The sequence below is a fragment of the Schistocerca gregaria genome, chromosome 6 (genome assembly GCF_023897955.1).
Source record: "Schistocerca gregaria isolate iqSchGreg1 chromosome 6, iqSchGreg1.2, whole genome shotgun sequence".
Lineage (NCBI taxonomy): Eukaryota > Metazoa > Arthropoda > Insecta > Orthoptera > Acrididae > Schistocerca > Schistocerca gregaria.
Window position 1 is genome coordinate 211,211,828 of NC_064925.1, and position 21,218 is coordinate 211,233,045.

Below are 21,218 nucleotides of genomic sequence, written 5' to 3' on the forward strand. Positions count from 1 at the left end.
CCAGCAGTCCAACTCGCACAATGTGCATAATGAGTCAAAAATAGTGGCGTGCAGTGGCGAAAAAGCTACTCACAAGTTACAGACGTCTGTAATCAATGCTACGCAATGCATGAGATTGTGTAAAGAAGGATTCCAGTGGGCAATGGATGACTGGGAACTATTGATTTGGAATGATGAATCTCTGACAGTCGGATGGAAGGGTATGGGGTTGGCTAAGGCGTGGAGAACGTTACATGTCAACAAGTGAAGTGCCAATTGTGTACAGCGTACTGGAGAGGAACAGCTCGAGGACAATTACTTATCAGCGTGATAATGCACCCTGTCAAAAGTCAGGATCTGTGAGAAAATGGTTGGTAGACAATAACATTCTTGAAATGATGATGATGATGTTTGGCTTGTGGGGTGCACAACTGCGCGATCATTAGCGCCCATACAAAGTCCCAATTTCTACACAGTCCAATTTTTTTACACAGTCCAATCTAGCCACTGTTACCAATGATAATGATGAAGAAATGATGACAACACAAATACCCAGTCCCTGGGCAGAGAAAATCCGCAATCTGGCCAGGAATCGAACCCGGGACCCCGTGAGCCAGAGGCAGCAATGCTAGCCACTACATCACGAGCTGCGGACATTCTTTAAATGGACTGGCATGCCGAGAGTTCCAATTTGATACTACCTGAATACGTTTTTGGTTATTTTAGGATATCACTGCCGACTGCAGAATCCAACATCATTACCTTCTCTGGTTTCGGGTCTTGAGGAAGAATGAGTTGACATTCCTGCACGGACATTGAGACACATCACTGCAAGTGTCCCCAATAGAGCTCAAGCTACCTTAAAGGTTAAGGATGGACTAGCTCCATATTAACGTCGACTAATAGGCTTTCTGATACATTAAACAGGAGCCATGACCGGGGTGACTCTGACTGCCAAGAGAGGCAAAGTAGTCGTTCCATGGAATTATAGGGTCAGGAGCCAATACCAGAGGCAGGTCCCACCACAACGTGCTCCCAGTGCCCGAGGAACCTGTAGCTTGTGGCTGCGGTATAGGGAACTGTGCTGTGCGTTTTGGAACCTGACAGGCAAAAATTACGTGCTCATAATAAAGTTGAAAAGTTTTTCAATTAAATACCATGTACCATAATGATAGACAATAATAGTTGTGGTGCAATATGGCAGTAGATATAATGAGGTGTGACAGTGAGGGTAGTACTCACTAAGACACGGTCCTGATAGCTGAATGGCCAGTGCGAGAGAGTGCCAAGCAAAGGGGCCCTGGTTCGATTCCCAGTTGGATCGGAGATTTTCTCCTCTCAAGGACTGAGTGTTGTGTTGTCTCCGTTATCATAATCAGATCATCGTCCGCCCCTTGTAGCTTGGGGTCAGCGCGACGGTCATACCTAACGTCCCGGGTTAGATTCCCGGTTGGGTCGGAGACATTCTCCGCTCAGGGACTGGGTGTTGTGTTGCCCTTATCATCATCATTTCGTCCCCATTGACACGCAAGTCACCCAACTGGCGTCAACTAAAAAAACTTGCACCAGGAGACCGGTCTACCCGACGGGAGGCCCTGGACACTCGACATTTCATTTCATTTACAAACACACGGTCCAGTCAGGTTAATGCGACCACCGCCTATGTTGAATGTCACAGACGGCAAGGGCTCGTAATGCGGAAACGGAGCGAAATGTCTGACGTCGAAAAGGAGGACCTAAAAAGAAGACTGTCACAGGCAAAGAGGGCATTCCTCGTAAGAGAAGCCTACTGGTAGCAAACGTAGGCATTATTTTGGTAAATTAATTTCTGAAAATATACGTTTGGAGCACAGCAACGCATGGTAGTGAATCACGTAAAACCGGAACAGAAGGGAATCGAAGCGTCTGAGATGTGGTGCTACAGAAGAATGTTGAGAGTTAGACGGAATCGTTAGGTAAAGAATGAAGAGGTTCTTCTCAGATTCGGCGAGGAAAGGAGCATATGGAAATCACTGACAAGAGGAAGAGATAAGACGGCAGGGCATGTATTAAGACGTCTGGGAATAATCCCCGTCGTACTAGAGGGAGCTGTAGAAGGTGAAAACTGTAAAAATTATGCAGAAGACCGATCACTCAAAAAAGAAAGTTATTTTATACAATGTAATATGGATCCATTAATTCATTAGTTCCGATTACTAATTGGTACATCAATTAGCAAACTATAGTTATATTCCTTGTTAAAACTTCCTGTCTGACAAGTGAGAGGCCACGGTCTATATATAAAACTGTTCCTTTACGTTTCGGCTCCAACTGCAGGAGACTTCGGAAGTAAAATGCAATTGATCCGGGGCTCCAGGGTCAACCGAATTTCTAAAGGTGCATACAAAGGGCTACCATTCCTCAGGTGATGCCGATTGCGAGATGATCTCTGTAGGTCCCATTGTTCGCTGTTAAATGTATTAGATCATTATTCTCTTAGCGCAATGTCGACATCTATATTTCATCTAACTTAACACCTTCTTTTCTAAGAAAATTTTTAATGTGTTTACAAACCTCTGTGTCCTCTCTGTCCATATGCCCTTGATAATGGTTTGTCTTTGCTAAAATGCTCGTCTCACTGAATTGCATCTTGTGATTTCCATGCCGGATACCATGTTCTGCTACGGTCCATTTGTCAGTGTGTCCCTGGCGGTAGTTCCTTTTGCGAGCGGTTAAGCAGATGTTTAACACTTCTTTTTGTAGTTAAAATGTGCATTTGACCACCACTACTTGCAATTATATACATCGATGGTGCCTCTAGTGCATGCTATACACTTTTTAAAGTTCTCAAGCTCTTATTTTTTGTCTTCGTGGTGGGTCTAAGGGTTGTCTGAACTACCTCATACTTGGCAGTCACTTTTCCTATGCGTTCCGTTATCTTAGCAAACGGGAAAAAACTTTCCAAATTGGGGACCGGTGTTCCTCGTTAGTCCTTGCTGTTTTCTTCTCGGAAAGAGTGCTTGATCCACCTCACGTAAGAAATAGTGGTGCGCTCTATGCAGCTGCATAAAATCCGTAGCCTCTTGACCCCTCGATACAACTTCCGTTTTAGTCGCGAGGATGTCTTCCGCAGTCAGATGTGGAGCGTCAGGTAATTGTTATATGCAGTGTGTCTCAAAATAAAAATTATGTTTGAAGAACTCTCCACGCATCCGTAAGAAATCGGAGGTGAGCGGCGGGTACATTCATCGCTTGCTTGGCCCTTAGTAATTCAGTGGAGATGGAGCGCTTCTCGGGAACGGATATCGAGAACTTTACGAAAACGGTGATCCGGTGACTGTAGCACGATGGAAATTTTACAATGATCGTGGAATGCATAATGTAAATGACGCTCCAAGTGTTCTCCTTAACCACAAATGTATAAAACGTTTGAGGAGACAGGTTCAGCTCTGGCCTAACCGAAATCCGGCGACCATGCTCATCAAGAACAGGAGAATCCTTGGAGAGCGTAAATCGGTCTGTTCGTGACGATCCTAACTTCTCCATCTGTACCTATGCAAGGTCTTTAAATGTGCATAGATAACCGTTGCACGAATTCCGCACCTTTACAAAATCAAATTAGTGCAAGAATTAAAGTCTCAGGATGCCAGACATAGTCTGCTGTTAGGTTCATTTGCAGCTGAATTGTCATCTCAACAGGCAAAATTGCTGCCACGGTAGTGCAACCAATACTAAGAAAGAAGCGTGAGAAACCCTTTCATTCGCGCCGCCCGGGATGGCCGTGCGGTTCTAGGCGCTACAGTCTGGAACCGCGCGACCGCATGGGCATGGATGTGTGTGATGTCCTTAGGTTAGTAAGGTTTAAGTAGTTCTAAGTTCCAGGCGACTGATGACCTCAGAAGTTAAGGCCCATAGTGCTCAGAGTCATTTGACCCTTTCATTCGCCGTAAGCTACTGTATGGGCTACGAAGTCGGATCGAGAAATAATTGACCCGTACTTTTTCGAGGACGGGAGCGATATTGCAGTTACGGTGCATTCGGAACGTTATGTGACGATGTTAAATGACTTTTTACTCCCTAAATTGCAAACCGTTCCTGGCTATAACCAAATAACGTGGTTTCAGCAGGACAGAGATATAGCATACAAGTCCAATGCGTCTGTAATGCGAGTTCGTAAAAAATTTATTTTGGTAAATTGATTTCCAGGAGGGATGAGGTAAATTGGCCCCCATGCAGTCCAGATTTGCGTCTCATCAATTTTTACATATAGGGATGAGTCAAATGCAAAGTGTATGTCAATAATCCGGTTTCTATGGAGAAACTGAAAAAAATTGCCGTAGCGAAATGACAGCCATCTCAGTGGGTTTAAATGACATTATTTGTAAGAAGAAAATTCCTAAACTGTATATTTCGATAATAAATACAGATTCTGCCGGCAGTCTTTAACCTCTGTATTATTTTCACACGCCAGTTATAAACTTTCTTTTGAGACACCCTGTATATTCAACGCCGGCCGAGGTGGCCGAGCGGTTCTAGGCGCTACAGTCTGGAATCGCGCGACCGCTACGGTCGCAGGTTTGAATCCTGCCTCGGGCATGGATGTGTGTGATGTCCTTAGGTTAGTTAGGTTTAAGTAGTTCTAAGTTCTAGGGGACTGATGACCTTAGAAGTTAAGTCCCATAGTGCTCAGAGCCATTTGAACAATTTTTTTGTATATTCAAAACAGTTCGTCAGCCTGGAAGTTGTAACTGAAGTAAACAATGGTCGTGACCGAGCGAGGTGGCGCAGTGTTTAGCACACTTGACTTGCCTTCGAGAGGACACAGGTTCAAATCCGCGTCCTTTCATCCAGGTTTAGGTTTTCCGTGATTTCCCTAAATCACTCCAGACGAATGCCGGGATGGTTCCTTGGAAAAGGGCACGACCGATTTCCTTCCACATCCTTGTCACAATACGAGCTTGTTCATCGTCTCTAGTGAGCTTGATCTCGACGGGACGTTGAACCCAGTCTTCCTTGCTTCCAACTTACAATGCATGATACTGTTGATTTTATTTAAAAAAATAACAGTTAACCTGAAAACGGCCCAAGACTGAAATTATACGACTGTGCTGAGAATAATAACTAATGTTAAGAGTAGCAAGTGGTTATGGAGTTATTACAGATAGTGCCGTAGATTGGCCGATGATATACCACTCAGCTTTGCTTTCTGCAAACAGGACTGGTTTAAGTCCGAAGCCTTAGTTTAGCCGATGCTAAGCTAAGAGGGGCACCAGGGACGCCATAGTGTGAGACTTGTACACATTTTGTATCACAATTAGACTAGGAAAAACTGGCACGATTGATAATACACGAGGGAAAAGGGGATGGGGGCGCCAAATGATAACTCGCTTGTGTGGAAAAATGTCCTCGAACTCACCTTGTCTACAATTGCAATCATATTGTTTTATACCTTATTCTGAATTCCCCCAAAGCTTCTGTTCACCAACGTGCTTTCTACATGGTTTGAAATTATATCTAAGAGTCCCGAAGTATCGGCAAAGAACGGTGGCATACATTAACCGCCATACATACTTTACATGCTCCCCTACAAACGTTAGATACTGGAAAAATCTGATGGATAGTACTTATCGCAAGTGCGCTATCGATTATTGTATCGTTCGATAGTGATATCAGGCACCTTGAGTCGATTTTTATATCGCTTATAGAGGAAGTGCTTGAAACGGCGCGGTAGTGTTGAAGGGAAAGTAATTGTTTGGCGATTTTCATATGCGACTTAGCCTGTTTAAGAATGACTCACTACATCTGAACAATATGTATAAAATGTTTGTGACAGATGTGTCATTGGATGAAGTGTCTATGCTATCCTTTCCAAGCTTTCAGTAATAAAACTCTTCTTCCACTCCATACTGGATTTATTGCGTGCTAGGAGTCTGATCTGCACCAATCTCAGATCTAATGGATGAATTTTCGAGAATGTCCCAGACGCATCCTTCGTAGTGTCTAACAGTCATCTCAGAATGGTAATATGCACCTCACTTTTCTCCAATACGAGTAGAACATTGTAATTCTTTTTTCAGAATCGGATGATGTTTGCATTCCCTTCTCATGTGGTTTTCTGCTTGAACACTTCCTCTGTGATAATAATATCCCTTTTAAGATGCGTAAATCTTTTTATGTTCCTGCAATAGAATCTTTCTGGAATTATTTTCACGGCATCAGCGTGAAAAAAATATGCCCAGTATTTAAGTATTTAATTTTACGATATAACAGCCTTCCTGGCGACAATGACTGTCGAAAAAATAAATATATCAAAGTAAAAGTCTTTACGAATATTAATGTTGAAGAAGGCAGTTGAAATAAAAGTTCTTGAAGTTTGACTGATGCTACTCAAAATATTGGCATGAACTTCTTTTCGTTGCTCCGCTGCAGTTTTATAAGCGATATAAAAAGCGACTCCAGGTGCCTGAAAACACCATCGAACGATACAAATCAATGGTGCACTGGCTATCGATAAGTACTATTCATCAATTTTTGCCAATATCTAACGTTTATAGGGGAGCATGTGAAATATGAATGGCGATTAATGTTTGACACCGTCCGTTGGCAATACTGCAGCACTCTTATGGATAATTTCACACCATGTAAAAGGCACGAAGGTCATTTTCTGAATTTATGACGGGCCAGAGAACAACATGGTTCCCCAGTAAAGTGAAAGGTCAAAAATTATTGAGGTGTATTCACATTTAGAACTCTGAATGTTGTTTGTTTCATGACTTAACGTTACGTCACACGGTGCACTTCAGAGTCTCACATTGTACTGGCTCTTTGTACGATTTCTCGCGGGTTTTATTACATTCGCTGACGATCGGAACATAGGAACGTTGTTATAAACACTAACTTCGTAACTTGTTATCACTGAAGTTGTTCAAAATTACACACAAGTTGTCATTTGGTGTTTACAACTGAAACACGTGAAATAGGCTAGACTGTCAAATACAAACGAGGGTTGGAACTTCAATAGTGGCAACTATTTATTTACAACTCGAAAAAAATACATACATGTTCCAAGTTTTACTGACCTTCAAAGTAGTCACAAGTTTAGTGTATAACCTGTTGCCAGCGATGTGGAAGTCGTAGGATACTCTTAGCAGTGCCAGTTGTGTTGACGGTTCGACCAGCGCGGTCTATTGCCCGCCGAATTCGTAGCAGTTCTAAAGCGAATTCCGTGAAGCGTGTCTTTCAGTTTAGAAATCGAGTTGAACTCACGAGGGCTTCAGTCAGGGGAGTGCAGTAGGTGGTATAGCACTTAGCAGCTCCATCAGTCAAACAAACCAGTAACAGCTTGCACTGTACGTGCGTGAGCATTGTCCTGCAAAAAGATGGACAGGTCCTGCAGAAAGTGTCATCACTTCTGTCTCTAAGCTAGTTGTAGGTTATGTTCCAAAAATAAACAGCATAGAGACAGAAGTGATTACACTTTCTGCTTGTTCATCATTTTACAGGACAATGCTCAAGCACGTACAGTGCAAGCTGTTACTGATGTGTTTGACTGGTGGAGCTGCTAAGTGCTATACCACCTACTGCACACCCCTGACCTAAGCCTTCGTAAGTTCAACTCTATTTCCAAACTGAAGGAAACACTGCACGGCATTCGCTTCAGAACTGTTACAAATTCGTCGGACAACAGACCGCGCCGCTCGAACCGTCAACACAACTGGCACTGCTAAGAGTACCCTACGACTTCCACATCGCTGGTAACGGGTTATATACAATACTGGTGCCTACTTTGAAGATCAGTAAAACTTTGGAACACGTATCTATTTTGTACGACCTGTAAATAAATAGTTGTCTCCATTAAAATTCCCACACTCATATCAGTCGTTTTAATGGAAAAATAAGTGAAATGAGTCATATAAGCAGTGCTGATTACAGTTTTGTTAACCGCACTTCTACTGCCTTATCCCTAGTAGACTTACCATGTTTCCTGCCTCAGATATGAGTACACTGTTTTTTAGTATAGACGGAATTTCAATATATAATCCACTAGTCTGACTAAACACTTTATTTACATTCTCAGTTTAGTTCCGTATTGTGAATTATAGTAATTGCGAAATGATTATGCGTCTTTATGTTAATCAATAGCATAGTACGCTGACAGTATGACAGAGTTGCTACATAATCTCTAACATTATAAAATAGAGTACATTTTGCGCTTTTTTGTTGTTCAGTTGTCTGTAAACGAATACTACTAATTACAGTTAAACGAATCGACGGTACAGGTTCCCAGCAATAGACGAACGTATTATCAGCGAACAATTTGACACTAAGTTGTTGAAAATTACATTGCAGAGCTCAAAAGGTGAAATTACATATATGGGTCCGACCTAATGACATAACAGGAAATCAAATGATCCACATTAGCTTTGAAATCGTATGAAAAATCGACGGTTGCGTTTCAATTTCCAGAAAGTACCAGTCCCTCTTTCCCGCTATTCGATTATTTTCCATCATCAGAACCTTTTTTAATGCATTTTTTTTGTATCTGAAGTTATGTTTTAGAAGAACTCGGTGATGGTTGTTCCTGTCAAGTCCCGAAAGTCTTCCACTTCATCTGACTACTTCTCCAAAATATCCGCTACTGTTGAAAACTGCTCTTTCACATAGAACTCGCGAATTTTTCTCCTTATAAACATTGTGAAAACTCACGGAATACTAAATTTTTTGTCTGCCAGATCTAATTTGTTTGGTGAAACGAAAATTGGAGTTTATTCGCCGTTCTCTTCAGATTCGTTATACTCCGATTAAAATTATTTTGTGACTGACGTGCATTCTCGAGCGCCACTGTTGCTTGCTGCGTGACCTGGCTTATAGGTACGTAACAACGCCTCCCTCCCACGCCACTGCAATCTGTCACAAAGTAATTTTAATCGGAATATAGACCCGCATCCAAACTAAATTTAATAGGAATATAGAGCCTCAGATTGTAATCCTAATAAGTAATTGCATGTCTCTTTACTGCCAGTAATACGTAATTTCTTGCGCCCTATTCTTTTTCGGCTTCACGATAAGCTTGCGCTCTCTGCATATCCAACCAGCTATGTACGGAGACAAAGATTTCTTTAACAGACAGTTGAATTCTTCTGTTACAGCATGGGAGACTCCGAAATTCATACAACCATCTGACCACGCAGATTTCACCTTCACAGAGAATGAAGAATCCCCTGGTGGCATCATTATTAATCTCAACGAACATGCCACTCCCATAATCGCCTTAATCAACTACGCAGGTAAGACAGCTATCATGGGCTTAGTACATAGTGCTTAATGTAGTTCGTTTTGGGTGCTTCTGTATGATACTAACCATTAGTTAGTTTTCGACCGTGTTCACGTTTTCAGTTTCCTTACTTGTTTTCCTCTTTGTTAGAGTAAGGTTCACTTGGAGACACTTTGTGGGAGAGTTGTCAAATTCTGTAAAATAAAAAAGGAGTGACGATTGATATTTTGTTTATAATAATACTATCTGAGAAACCGAACTGCGTTCGTAGTAAAATATCGAAGAAGGAATTTCATTGTATTCGTCAAAACACTTTTGAAATTATGCAGCAGACTCGGTGTGAAATGATCCCGGAAAGTTTCCGTATGCTGGCCGCAGCTGCTTAGAGAGTGTAAAAACGATTTTATAACCTTCTCTATGGCAATGCCTCTTCATAGCTCTATAGATGGCTATTGTTCCCGCCTACAGCCGGTTGCACTTCGCAGTTGAGAGCTGTCAAAAGCGCTGCCAGGTGTCAGTGGTTTTGCCGGCCTGAGTGGCCGAGCGGTTCTAGGCGCTACAGTCTGGAACCGCACGACCACTACGGTCGCAGGTTTGAATAGTGCCTCGGGCATGGATGTGTGTGATGTCCTTAGGTTAGTTAGGTTTAAGTAGTTCTAACTTCTAGGGGATTGATGTCCTCAGACGTTAAGTCCCACAGAGCTCAGAGTTTTTTAAACCATTTTTTGTCAGTGATTTCCTTAAGCTGGCTCCACTGCCGGAGTGTCTCAGTAGCAAGAATGAATGTATTGAAGCTTCCTGCACGACGTGGCATTTTTCACACATCTCAGTGTTTATTACTTCATACTTCTTGAACTATGTGTTTGACAGTGACATAGTTGTGTATCTACATTCAACAGCATACGCACATACTGTCTGCAAAATACGTTCTGCGTAGAGTTACACTACTGGCCATTAAAATTGCTACACCACGAAGATGACGTGCTACAGACGCGAAATTTTACCGACTGGAAAAAGATGCTGTGATATGCAAATGATTAGCTTTTCAGAGCATTCACACAAGATTGGCGCCGGTGGCGACACCTACAACGTGCTGACATGACGAAAGTTTCCAATCGATTTCTCATACACAAATAGCAGTTGACCAGCGTTTCCAGGTGAAACGTTGTTGTGATGCCCCGTGTAAGGAGGAGAAATGCGTACCATCACGTTTCAGACTTTGATAAAGGTCGGATTGTAGCCTATCGCGGTTGCGGTTTATCGTATCGCGACATTGCTGCTCGCGTTGGTCGAGATCCAGTGACTGTTAGCACAACATGGAATCGGTGGGTTCAGGAGGGTAATACGGAACGCCGTGATAGATCCCAACAGCCTCGTATCACTAGCAGTCGAGATGACAGGCATCTTATCCTCATGGCTGTAACGGATCGTGCAGCTACGTCTCGGTCCCTGAGTCAACAGATGGGGACGTTTGCAAGACAACAACCATCTGCGCGAACAGTGCGATGACGTTTGCGGCAACATCGACTATCAGCTCGGAGACCACGGTTACGGTTACCCTTGACGTTGCATCACAGACAGGAGCGCCTGCGTTGGTGTACTCAACGACAAACCTTGGTGCACGAATGGCAAAAGGTCATGTTTTCGGATGAATCCAGGTTCTGTTTACAGCATCATGATGGTCGCACATTGGAAGCGTGTATTCGTCATCGCCATACTGGCGTATCACCCGGCATGATGGTAGGGGTGCCATTGGTTATACGTCTCGGTCACCTCTTGTTCGAATGACGGCACTTTGAACAGTGGACGTTACATTTCAGATGTGTTACGACCCGTAGCTCTACCCTTCATTCGATCCCTGCGAAACCCTACATTTCAGCAGGATAATGCACGACCGCATGTTGTAGGTCCTGTCTGGGCCTTTCTGGATTCAGAAAATGTTCGACTGCTGCCCTGGCCAGCACATTCTCGAGATCTTTCATCAATTGAAAATGTCTGGTCAATGGTGGCCGAGGCTCGTCACAATACGGCAGTCACTACTCCTGATGAACTGTGGTATCGTGTTGAAGGTGCATGCGCAGCTGTATCTGTACACGCCATCCTAGCTCTGTTTGACTCAATGCCAGGCGTATCAAGGTCGTTATTACAGCCAGATGTGGTTGTTCTGGGTACTGATTCTCAGGATCTATGCACACAAACTGCGTGAAAATGTAATCACATGTCAGTTCTAGTATAATATATTTGTCCAATAAATACCCGTTTATCATCTGCATTTGTTCTTGGTGTAGCAATTTTAATGGCCACTAGCGTAGTAGCAAAGAAGTAACAAATTTAAACGTCATGCACTATGAGACAGTTTTTCAGGCATCTTATTGTTTATGACATATCTCCTGAGGTGTGGTGGGTAGGTGGTTCTTACCCCCACGGCGATGGTTGCCTGACTGTAACGCATATGTGTATCGAGTTTGGCTGAAATCGATACAGCGACTTAGGAGGAGATGTGGAACATTCATACATAGATAAACACGTACATACTGGTACATATATTTTAAAACAGGTATGGATTTTCAAAACTAAAGTGTACACATATTTTTTTAGATCGCACAAAAAATTACATTGCCCTTTCACATATCTAATAGATTGCACAAAATATTAATAATGCAGAAATATTCATCTAAAGAACACAAAGTACATGTTTATAATTTTCAAAGGCTAATCATACAGACTGAACCTAATAATTTCACTCAACTTTCGCCATTTTTAATAATTCAATTTCACTCTCTGCTAATTTCTTCGTGACTGAAACATTCGCTCCACAAAGGTGTTGGTACAGGACAAAAATGCAACTAGTTTGAAAATATTTGGTTCACGTTGCTCAGTTACTGAAGAAAAGAATTTAAGGCAGTTTGCAACATAATCACTATCTTTGTTCAAACTCCCGGGAAGGTAATGTCGATGATTACAGAACTCAAATACTCGTAGGTTATCTACGCAACTATTTTCGCTTGGTTTAAGCAGTTCTACAGCCATTTCAAAATATTTGAATTAGTTCCCTTCCCATAGAGACAATGCATAACGGCTGTCATCTGACGTATCATAACATTTTTACAGATACTGAAGCATATTGCAATAAAAAATGTTAACGTCTTTAGTTACCTTTCTGCTGTAGTGTTGAGGAGAGTTGGAGCTTGCCTCAAAATTTCAGCGTACTCCTAATTCACAACATCAAAGAATGGTTTGGCTGGAACACAGAAGTGATTATATATTTTTGGACTATATTTTCAACATTATTATCTAATCTGTCACTTGCAAACTTAATGATGTATGTATGACCTGATTGGAACATTTATCTTTCAGTAATTTAGGGTTTCTGCTTCTCAGCAACTAACATCCGGCATGTGTTTTTCCAAAGTTCACATTGGCACTGTCAGTATACGACACATTATTCACATCCAAATTGTGTTTTTTTAAACTGTGAAAAACATATCAGCAACTGCCACAGATGTTCCACAGCAGTTTCAGTGAAGTCTAGAAGTTTACTTCTGTACTCGCTTTAAAGGCTCAGAGTACCAGATACAAACTGGGAACATTTTTCCAGTGCTTTTATTTGATGAATCGTTTTAGAACAAAAAAATGTTATCCTCAAGGCAGACACAAAGTCATTAACAGTTTTAGGAGTAAAAACGTTCTGCACAATCATTTCTGCTTTGGTGCATCCGCATGAAAGTTTGGAAGCAATTGGAGAATCTCTAAAAAATATGACACGTAAGTTTGTCTTTGCAGTCTAGACTTGAATAACTAATGTTAAGTTTCACTGTGTTCACTAAACCAAGTTCAAAAGCGGTGCTTTTATCATACTCTTCTTTGCCGCTGGAGTTAACAAAATAGCTATATAGTTTATTTGAACTTCCTGAATTACACTTTTGTTTAATTTTATGCCCCGTGTGTTTTGCATGTTGCCTCAGGTCAGTTAGTCCACCGCGCAAAACACTGAAAAGTCTCATATACAAATTACAAAACGTTCGGCTCTGCTATGATTCTGGCTTAACCCACAAAAACACGTCTTCCCATAACTCGAGATATACACTCCTGGAAATGGAAAACAGAACACATTGACACCGGTGTGTCAGACCAACCATACTTGCTCCGGACACTGCGAGAGGGCTGTACAAGCAATGATCACACGCACGGCACAGCGGACACACCAGGAACCGCGGTGTTGGTCGTCGAATGGCGCTAGCAGCGCAGCATTTGCGCACCGCCGCCGTCAGTGTCTGCCAGTTTGCCGTGGCATACGGAGCTCCATCGCAGTCTTTAACACTGGTAGCATGCCGTGACAGCGTGGACGTGAACCGTATGTGCAGTTGACGGACTTTGAGCGAAGGCGTGTAGTGGGCATGCGGTAGGCCGGGTGGACGTACCGCTGAATTGCTCAACACGTGGGGCGTGAGGTCTCCACAGTACATCGATGTTGTCGCCAGTGGTCGGCGGAAGGTGCACGTGCCCGTCGACCTGGGACCGGACCGCAGCGACGCACGGATGCACGCCAAGACCGTAGGATCCTACGCAGTGCCGTAGGGGACCGCAACGCCACTTCCCAGCAAATTAGGGACACTGTTGCTCCTGGGGTATCGGCGAGGACCATTCACAACCGTCTCCATGAAGCTGGGCTACGGTCCCGCACACCGTTAGGCCGTCTTCCGCTCACGCCCCAACATCGTGCAGCCCGCCTCCAGTGGTGTCGCGACAGGCGTGAATGGAGGGACGAATGGAGACGTGTCGTCTTCAGCGATGAGAGTCGCTTCTGCCTTGGTGCCAATGATGGTCGTATGCGTGTTTGGCGCCGTGCAGGTGAGCGCCACAATCAGGACTGCATACGACAGAGGCACACAGGGCCAAAACCCGGCATCATGGTGTGGGGAGCGATCTCCTACACTGGCCGTACATCTCTGGTGATCGTCGAGGGGACACTGAATAGTGCACGGTACATCAAAACCGTCATCGAACCAATCGTTCTACCATTCCTAGACCGGCAAGGGAACTTGCTGTTCCAACAGGACAATGTACGTCCGCATGTATCCCGTGCCACCCAACGTGCTCTAGAAGGTGTAAGTCAAATACCCTGGCCAGCAAGATCTCCGGATCTGTCCCCCATTGAGCATGTTTGGGACTGGATGAAGCGTCGTCTCACGCGGTCTGCACGTCCAGCACGAACGTTGGTCCAACTGAGGCGCCAGGTGGAAATGGCATGGCAAGCCGTTCGACAGGACTACATCCAGCATCTCTACGATCGTCTCCATGGGAGAATAGCAGCCTGCATTGCTGCGAAAGGTGGATATACACTGTACTAGTGCCGACATTGTGCATGCTTTGTTGCCTGTGTCTATGTGCCTGTGGTTCTGTCAGTGTGATCATGTGATGTATCTGACCCCAGGAATGTGTCAATAAAGTTTCCCCTTCCTGGGACAATGAATTCACGGTGTTCTTATTTCAATTTCCAGGAGTGGATTTGGTTATGTTTGCCTTGAGAGTTAAACTTTTTTTCACGGAGGATTCTTTGAAGGATCTCTTGCACGCTCAAATATTTTTAACTTCAAAGTAACTTTCTAGCGAAGACTAGCGGTTTAAGAACACACTGCGAACCACGACTTAATCGGACTGGAGACGCTGGAGAAAGCATTATTTGTAGCGTAGCCAGAAAGCTACATTTCTGAATATGTTATCGAACGAGTGCGAATATGAAGCGTTTGTAGCCCAATAAAAATCGACAATAATGAAAAAAATGACACCACGTTTGTTTTCTTTAGTTTCTGAGGACCCTGGGAGGTATCGAACGGTATATTAGAGGACGGTTTATGTGCGATTCTCTTGTAACGTAACAGATATTTATTGAAAAATGTCGTTTCCTTTTAAGAGCAAACAGTTGATAGTAAACTGTAGAAGACCTTACCTTTTACAGCAAGTTGTCATACATAAATCTACTCAGCAACGTGCAGTTTTGTTTGCTACACTTCCAGCCAAATCAATGAATGTGGGACTTGTATGAAATGTGATACGTACATTACTTAACGTAACAAATGAGCCAGTACACCTGTAGTTGGAAGGGAAACCTCACAGACGTGTCAATAAAACGTCGAAAGCGGTAAAACAACACAGAAGAAACGAGTTCCAAAATTCTTGCTACATCTGAGCCGTAAACGGCAATAATCTTCAACATATTCGCCTTCCTGGCGAAAGCAGTTGCATTCACAAAAATATTAGCTCATTAGAATATCGTGTGAAGTGTAAGAATGTGCGAATAAGTAGACTACATAAGAAACTATTACGTGTCAAGTAAACTGCCTACCGCAATAATAACAGACAACAGAAATGCGTATTTCTCATGCACGAAATATGTGTTTATATTCTCTTGATTTCAGCAGAGTTAACTGCAATTATACACATATAAGAAAGTATTTCTTCATGTCGAAGTTGTACCTTATTGAATCAGTGAGATTCGGCTATTTTTATATTTATTTCACAATAATTCATGTCACTTGGTAATTTACTGATGCATGGAACTTAAAAATATAATAATTATTTCTTTAATGAAGTAGGAAAATAATTAAGAGTAAACAGTATCCTTACGACGCATGTGACAGTTCTTACCGACTGGAGCGCAGGTATCGATCCAGCCGTGCAACGGTTGCAACTTTTCCAGCAGATGGTGTCGCGACAGCATTAGCCTGTTGCTGAAACGGTGCAATAGTACAGTGGGTCATCTGATATTGATGAAAAAGTGCTACTTACCAACAGCGTCCCTTGCAGGAGCTGCAGTGTAAAATTTAAATATTGCGTTTTTTTTTACTCTTTCTGTATAGAAGTAAACTAAACTAGCTTTTTACTGTGTTCACTGCTTTTAATATGTTTACTTGTTGTCTTTGCATAGCCGGCCGGAGTGGCCGAGTGGTTCTAGGCGCTCCAGTCTGGAGCCGCGCGACCGCTACGGTCGCAGGTTCAAATCCTGCCTCGGGCATGGATGTGTGTGATGTTCTTAGGTTAGTTGGGTTTAAGTAGTTCTAAGTTCTGGGGGACTTATGACCTCAGCAGTTGAGTCCCACAGTGCGCAGAGCCATTTGAACCATTTGTCTCTGCAAAAAGTACGCTCACATGTAGCTTTCATAAAAATATGTTGGTTAGCGATTGCTGCCGTAGCAGGATCTTGACAGACGAGCTGAATGCTACAATACTGCGTTGGCAATAGTTGGCCGGCTTCCTAGGGCCTCTGGAAATGGTGCTATGGTGATGTGACATGGCTGCCTACTGCTCCTGCGAAATTTTCGCGGAGGTTGCCAGACTTTTTGCGTGCATCAGGACGCTAAATTACTTGCAAATCAGAGAATACACATACGCAATCTTCTCAGACGCAGTCTTTATCCAGTACATTTAAAACGTTTAAATCTCATGACGGGATCACCAGACCTATTAATCACGGATTTTGATGAATCTTAGGTACGGAATGCTGTAGAGGAACATGTCCTGAAGACCTGGCTCGCGGTTTTTTCGAGAAAATCGATTTTGGCGTGTTATGAGTACTATAGCATTACTACTACTTAAACGGAGAAATTAATGTTTTATAGCTAGTAATATTAAACTCGTTGTTACTGGACTGGTATTTGTAGAGTCTCTGTATGCCTGTGAAGGAAGCTATCTTGATCGGCGTCTAGTATTCCCACAGCATACGTAATTTCGTACACGTAGACAAGTTAATCTCGTGGTGGAGAAGCAGCTGCCGACTCAGACGCTTGCCTGTAAAATTCTTGAAATATAAGAGAAAGAAAACTTCTATAGGATCTTCTCGAAATGGAACACTGCCATTCTCATTTGGTCATTCGATGATTGTCTGCGAGTGAAATGAGTTCTTTTTAGCAGAGAAAACTTTCTCTGTTCTTTTGACTGTGTTATTGAAGCAGGCTCTACAGCAAACATCGACCACCAAATGTTCTAGCATGTGATAGAGGACCTAGGGTCTTTATGTAAGGATTTTACAAAAGAGGACCATGTAGTGATAGTGGGTGGGGCGGGAAACAGTTTGGACAGGGATGGGGCATATGAAATAGGTGGTGACCTGGACAAGATAGCTTCCCTGACTCATGGCACCAATGTACACTTTGTTGAGCTGTTCCGGCGTCATGATCAGCGACGCCTTGATGGAGCTGTGAGGCGAATCAGTGTGGGGCTGGGGATGGCTCTGAGGACGGCCAACTTTGCTCATGTTTCTCTGGTGCCCGTCGGGACTATCAACAGATGGGGTTTCACTAGGCATGGCCTACACCTAAACAGGACTGGGAAGGGAAGATTGGTACAGCTGATTCATGAAAGTATAGGGGGTTGATCTCGGGCCACACATGGTCAAATACCTGTTGTCATAGGTAGGAAAAGTAGGTCTTTTTTAGGATAAATCCAGACAACAGGTTCCCCTGCCTAAAGAGTATCTCTAGCAGTTCAAAAAATACTGAAACAATCACTCACAAGACAGATTATAACACTTCAAAAATCACACATACCAGATGTCACAAAGAAAAACAAACCATCGGAAAGAGTAACATGGGGCATTTCACAGACTTAACAATCCTCCATCAAAACATGCAATCAATAAAAAATAAAATACAAGCATTAGAAGTTGAGCTCCAATCTTTGAACTGCACAGTAGTTTGTATTACTGAGCACTGGTGTAGAGACACAGAAATCCAACATGTAGTATTATCATTGTATGAAAGGGCAAACTCTTACTGCAGAACTACTTCAAGGGGTGGAGGATGATGCATTTATATCAGAAAAGGAACACAGTTCAAATCTAGACATGACCTCAGTACAGTAAGTGAAGACAAACACATTGAAATATCAGCTATTGAATTATCAGGGCTCGATATCACCAAGAAATTAATCATTTTGTGTGTGTATAGATCTCCCAGTGGTAGTGTGGACACTTTTTTCAATAAATTAACAGAAGTTCTAGATAAAGTCTCAAGTACAAAGGTCAACATAATTCTGTGTGGGGACATAAACATCAACACTAATATCATAAATGAATCCAGCAGCACCTTCATAAATATCCTTCAAAGTTTTGGCATGTCCCTATTGGTCAATAGTGCAACAAGGGTTACTACAATGACTGCATCAGTAATTGACCATGTGGCCACAAATATAGACAGGGAAAAATGTGATGTAGCTGTAAAAGATCTCGGACTATCAGACCATCTCTGTCAAATAACAACAGTAAAATCAGGCATCGAATCATTCCCTAAACTACAAGCCTATAAACGACATCTATCAGAAATCAAAATAAAAGATTTTTCAAAAGAACTAGAAAAACAAAGCTGGGATGAAGTGTATAAGGAAACCAATGTGAATATGAAATTCTCCAAATTCTCCACATTGTTTAAATTGAACTTTGAAACAGCTTTTCCAAAAGTATGCATGACTGTATCAACATCTCACAAAAACAGATGGATAACAGCAGGTATTAAGAAGTCCTCCCAAACACTTAAACACCTCAGTTCCATGAAAAAGATTCACAATGATTCAGAATTCTTAAATTTCTATCATAGATACAAAAAGATTTATAGGAAGGTGCTGATTGCTGCAAAAAAGTCATTTAATGACAAAATAATACACTCCTGGAAATTGAAATAAGAACACCGTGAATTCATTGTCCCAGGAAGGGGAAACTTCATTGACACATTCCTGGGGTCAGATACATCACATGATCACACTGACAGAACCACAGGCACATAGACACAGGCAACAGAGCATGCACAATGTCGGCACTAGTACAGTGTATATCCACCTTTCGCAGCAATGCAGGCTGCTATTCTCCCATGGAGACGATCGTAGAGATGCTGGATGTAGTCCTGTGGAACGGCTTGCCATTCCATTTCCACCTGGCGCCTCAGCTGGACCAGCGTTCGTGGTGGACGTGCAGACCGCGTGAGACGACGCTTCATCCAGTCCCAAACATGCTCAATGGGGGACAGATCCGGAGATCTTGCTGGCCAGGGTAGTTGACTTACACCTTTTAGAGCACGTTGGGTGGCACGGGATACATGCGGACGTGCATTGTCCTGTTGGAACAGCAAGTTCCCTTGCCGGTCTAGGAATGGTAGAACGATGGGTTCGATGACGGTTTGGATGTACCGTGCACTATTCAGTGTCCCCTCGACGACCACCAGAGGTGTACGGCCAGTGTAGGAGATCGCTTCCCACACCATGATGCCGGGTGTTGGCCCTGTGTGCCTCGGTCGTATGCAGTCCTGATTATGGCGCTCACCTGCACGGCGCCAAACACGCATACGACCATCATTGGCACCAAGGCAGAAGCGACTCTCATCGCTGAAGACGACACGTCTCCATTCGTCCCTCCATTCACGCCTGTCGCGACACCACTGGAGGCGGGCTGCACGATGTTGGGGCGTGAGCGGAAGACGGCCTAACGGTGTGCGGGACCGTAGCCCAGCTTCATGGAGACGGTTGCGAATGGTCCTCGCCGATACCCCAGGAGCAACAGTGTCCCTAATTTTCCGGGAAGTGGCGGTGCGGTCCCCTACGGCACTGCGTAGGATCCTACGGTCTTGGCGTGCATCCGTGCGTCGCTGCGGTCCGGTCCCAGGTCGACGGGCACGTGCACCTTCCGCCGACTACTGGCGACAACATCGATGTACTGTGGAGACCTCACGCCCCACGTGTTGAGCAATTCGGCGGTATGTCCACCCGGCCTCCCGCATGCCCACTATACGCCCTCGCTCAAAGTCCGTCAACTGCACATACGGTTCACGTCCACACTGTCGCGGCATGCTACCAGTGTTAAAGACTGCGATGGAGCTACGTATGCCACGGCAAACTGGCTGACACTGACGGCGGCGGTGCACAAATGCTGCGCAGCTAGCGCCATTCGACGGCCAACACCGCGGTTCCTGGTGTGTCCGCTGTGCCGTGCGTGTGATCATTGCTTGTACAGCCCTCTCACAGTGTCCGGAGCAAGTATGGTGGGTCTGACACACCGGTTTCAATGTGTTCTTTTTTCCATTTCCATGAGTGTATATAATGCAGAGAATAAAAGCAAAGCAGTCTGGGATGTTATAAAAAAGGAAATGGGGAGAGGCAAACAAACGCAGAATATCATACTGCTAAGGGAGGGGGATAAGGTAATAAATGATCCACAACACTTAGCAAACTATGTAAACGAGCATTTTTCAAGTATTGCAGAGAAGTTACAGCAAAAATTCCCCAAAACAAATATAACACCTGCAAAAATTGTTGCACTAGATACAATGATGTTACTTCCAACCACAGAGAATGAAGTCAATAAAACTGTTCAAAAGCTAAAAAATAAAAAGTCAGAAGGCTTAGATGATGTACCAATGTGTGTACTGAAACAATGCATAGGGATTATACAAGGCCCATTAACAAATATAATAAATGAATCCTTCACATCAGGGACATTTCCAGAGCAGCTAAAACAGGCAAGAGTTGTACCTTTGCTTAAGAAAGGTAATGCAGAAGACATAGAAAATTACCGGCCCATTTCCCTGCTGTCAGCATTCTCAAAAATAATAGAAGCAATTATGAAAGACAGATTAATGAATTATCTGAATAAATACAATCTTTTAAGCAAATCACAGTTTGGTTTTCGAAGTGGCAAAAATACGGAGTCAGCCATAGTAGAATTCACAAAAGTTGTACTTAATGCTCTTGATAAAGATGAGTGTGTCACAGGCATATTTTTGAATCTTTCTAAGGCTTTTGATACAGTCGACCACAAGATTCTATTAAATAAATTAGAAGCATTAGGAATAAGAGGGGTAGCTAATGACTGGTTTCGATCATACCTAACAGATAGGGTACAAAGAGTAGAGATAACACATACTTCAAATAGATCTAAACACTTAGTAAAATACTTATCAGAACCAAAACATATTAATATAGGGGTTCCACAAGGTAGCATATT

The 21,218-nt window shown here is 43.2% G+C and overlaps 1 protein-coding gene across 2 annotated transcripts in view; it reads left to right on the forward strand.

Annotated features, from left to right (window-relative positions):
* LOC126278373 (cadherin-23-like) overlaps nucleotides 1-21,218 on the forward strand; it is a 520,639-nt gene that overhangs the window by 171,274 nt on the left and 328,147 nt on the right. For both annotated transcript variants that reach the window (XM_049978447.1, XM_049978446.1), the window contains exon 3: nucleotides 9,108-9,245. In XM_049978447.1, the coding sequence (XP_049834404.1) occupies nucleotides 9,108-9,245 (138 nt within the window). The remainder of the gene's footprint in view (nucleotides 1-9,107; nucleotides 9,246-21,218) is intronic.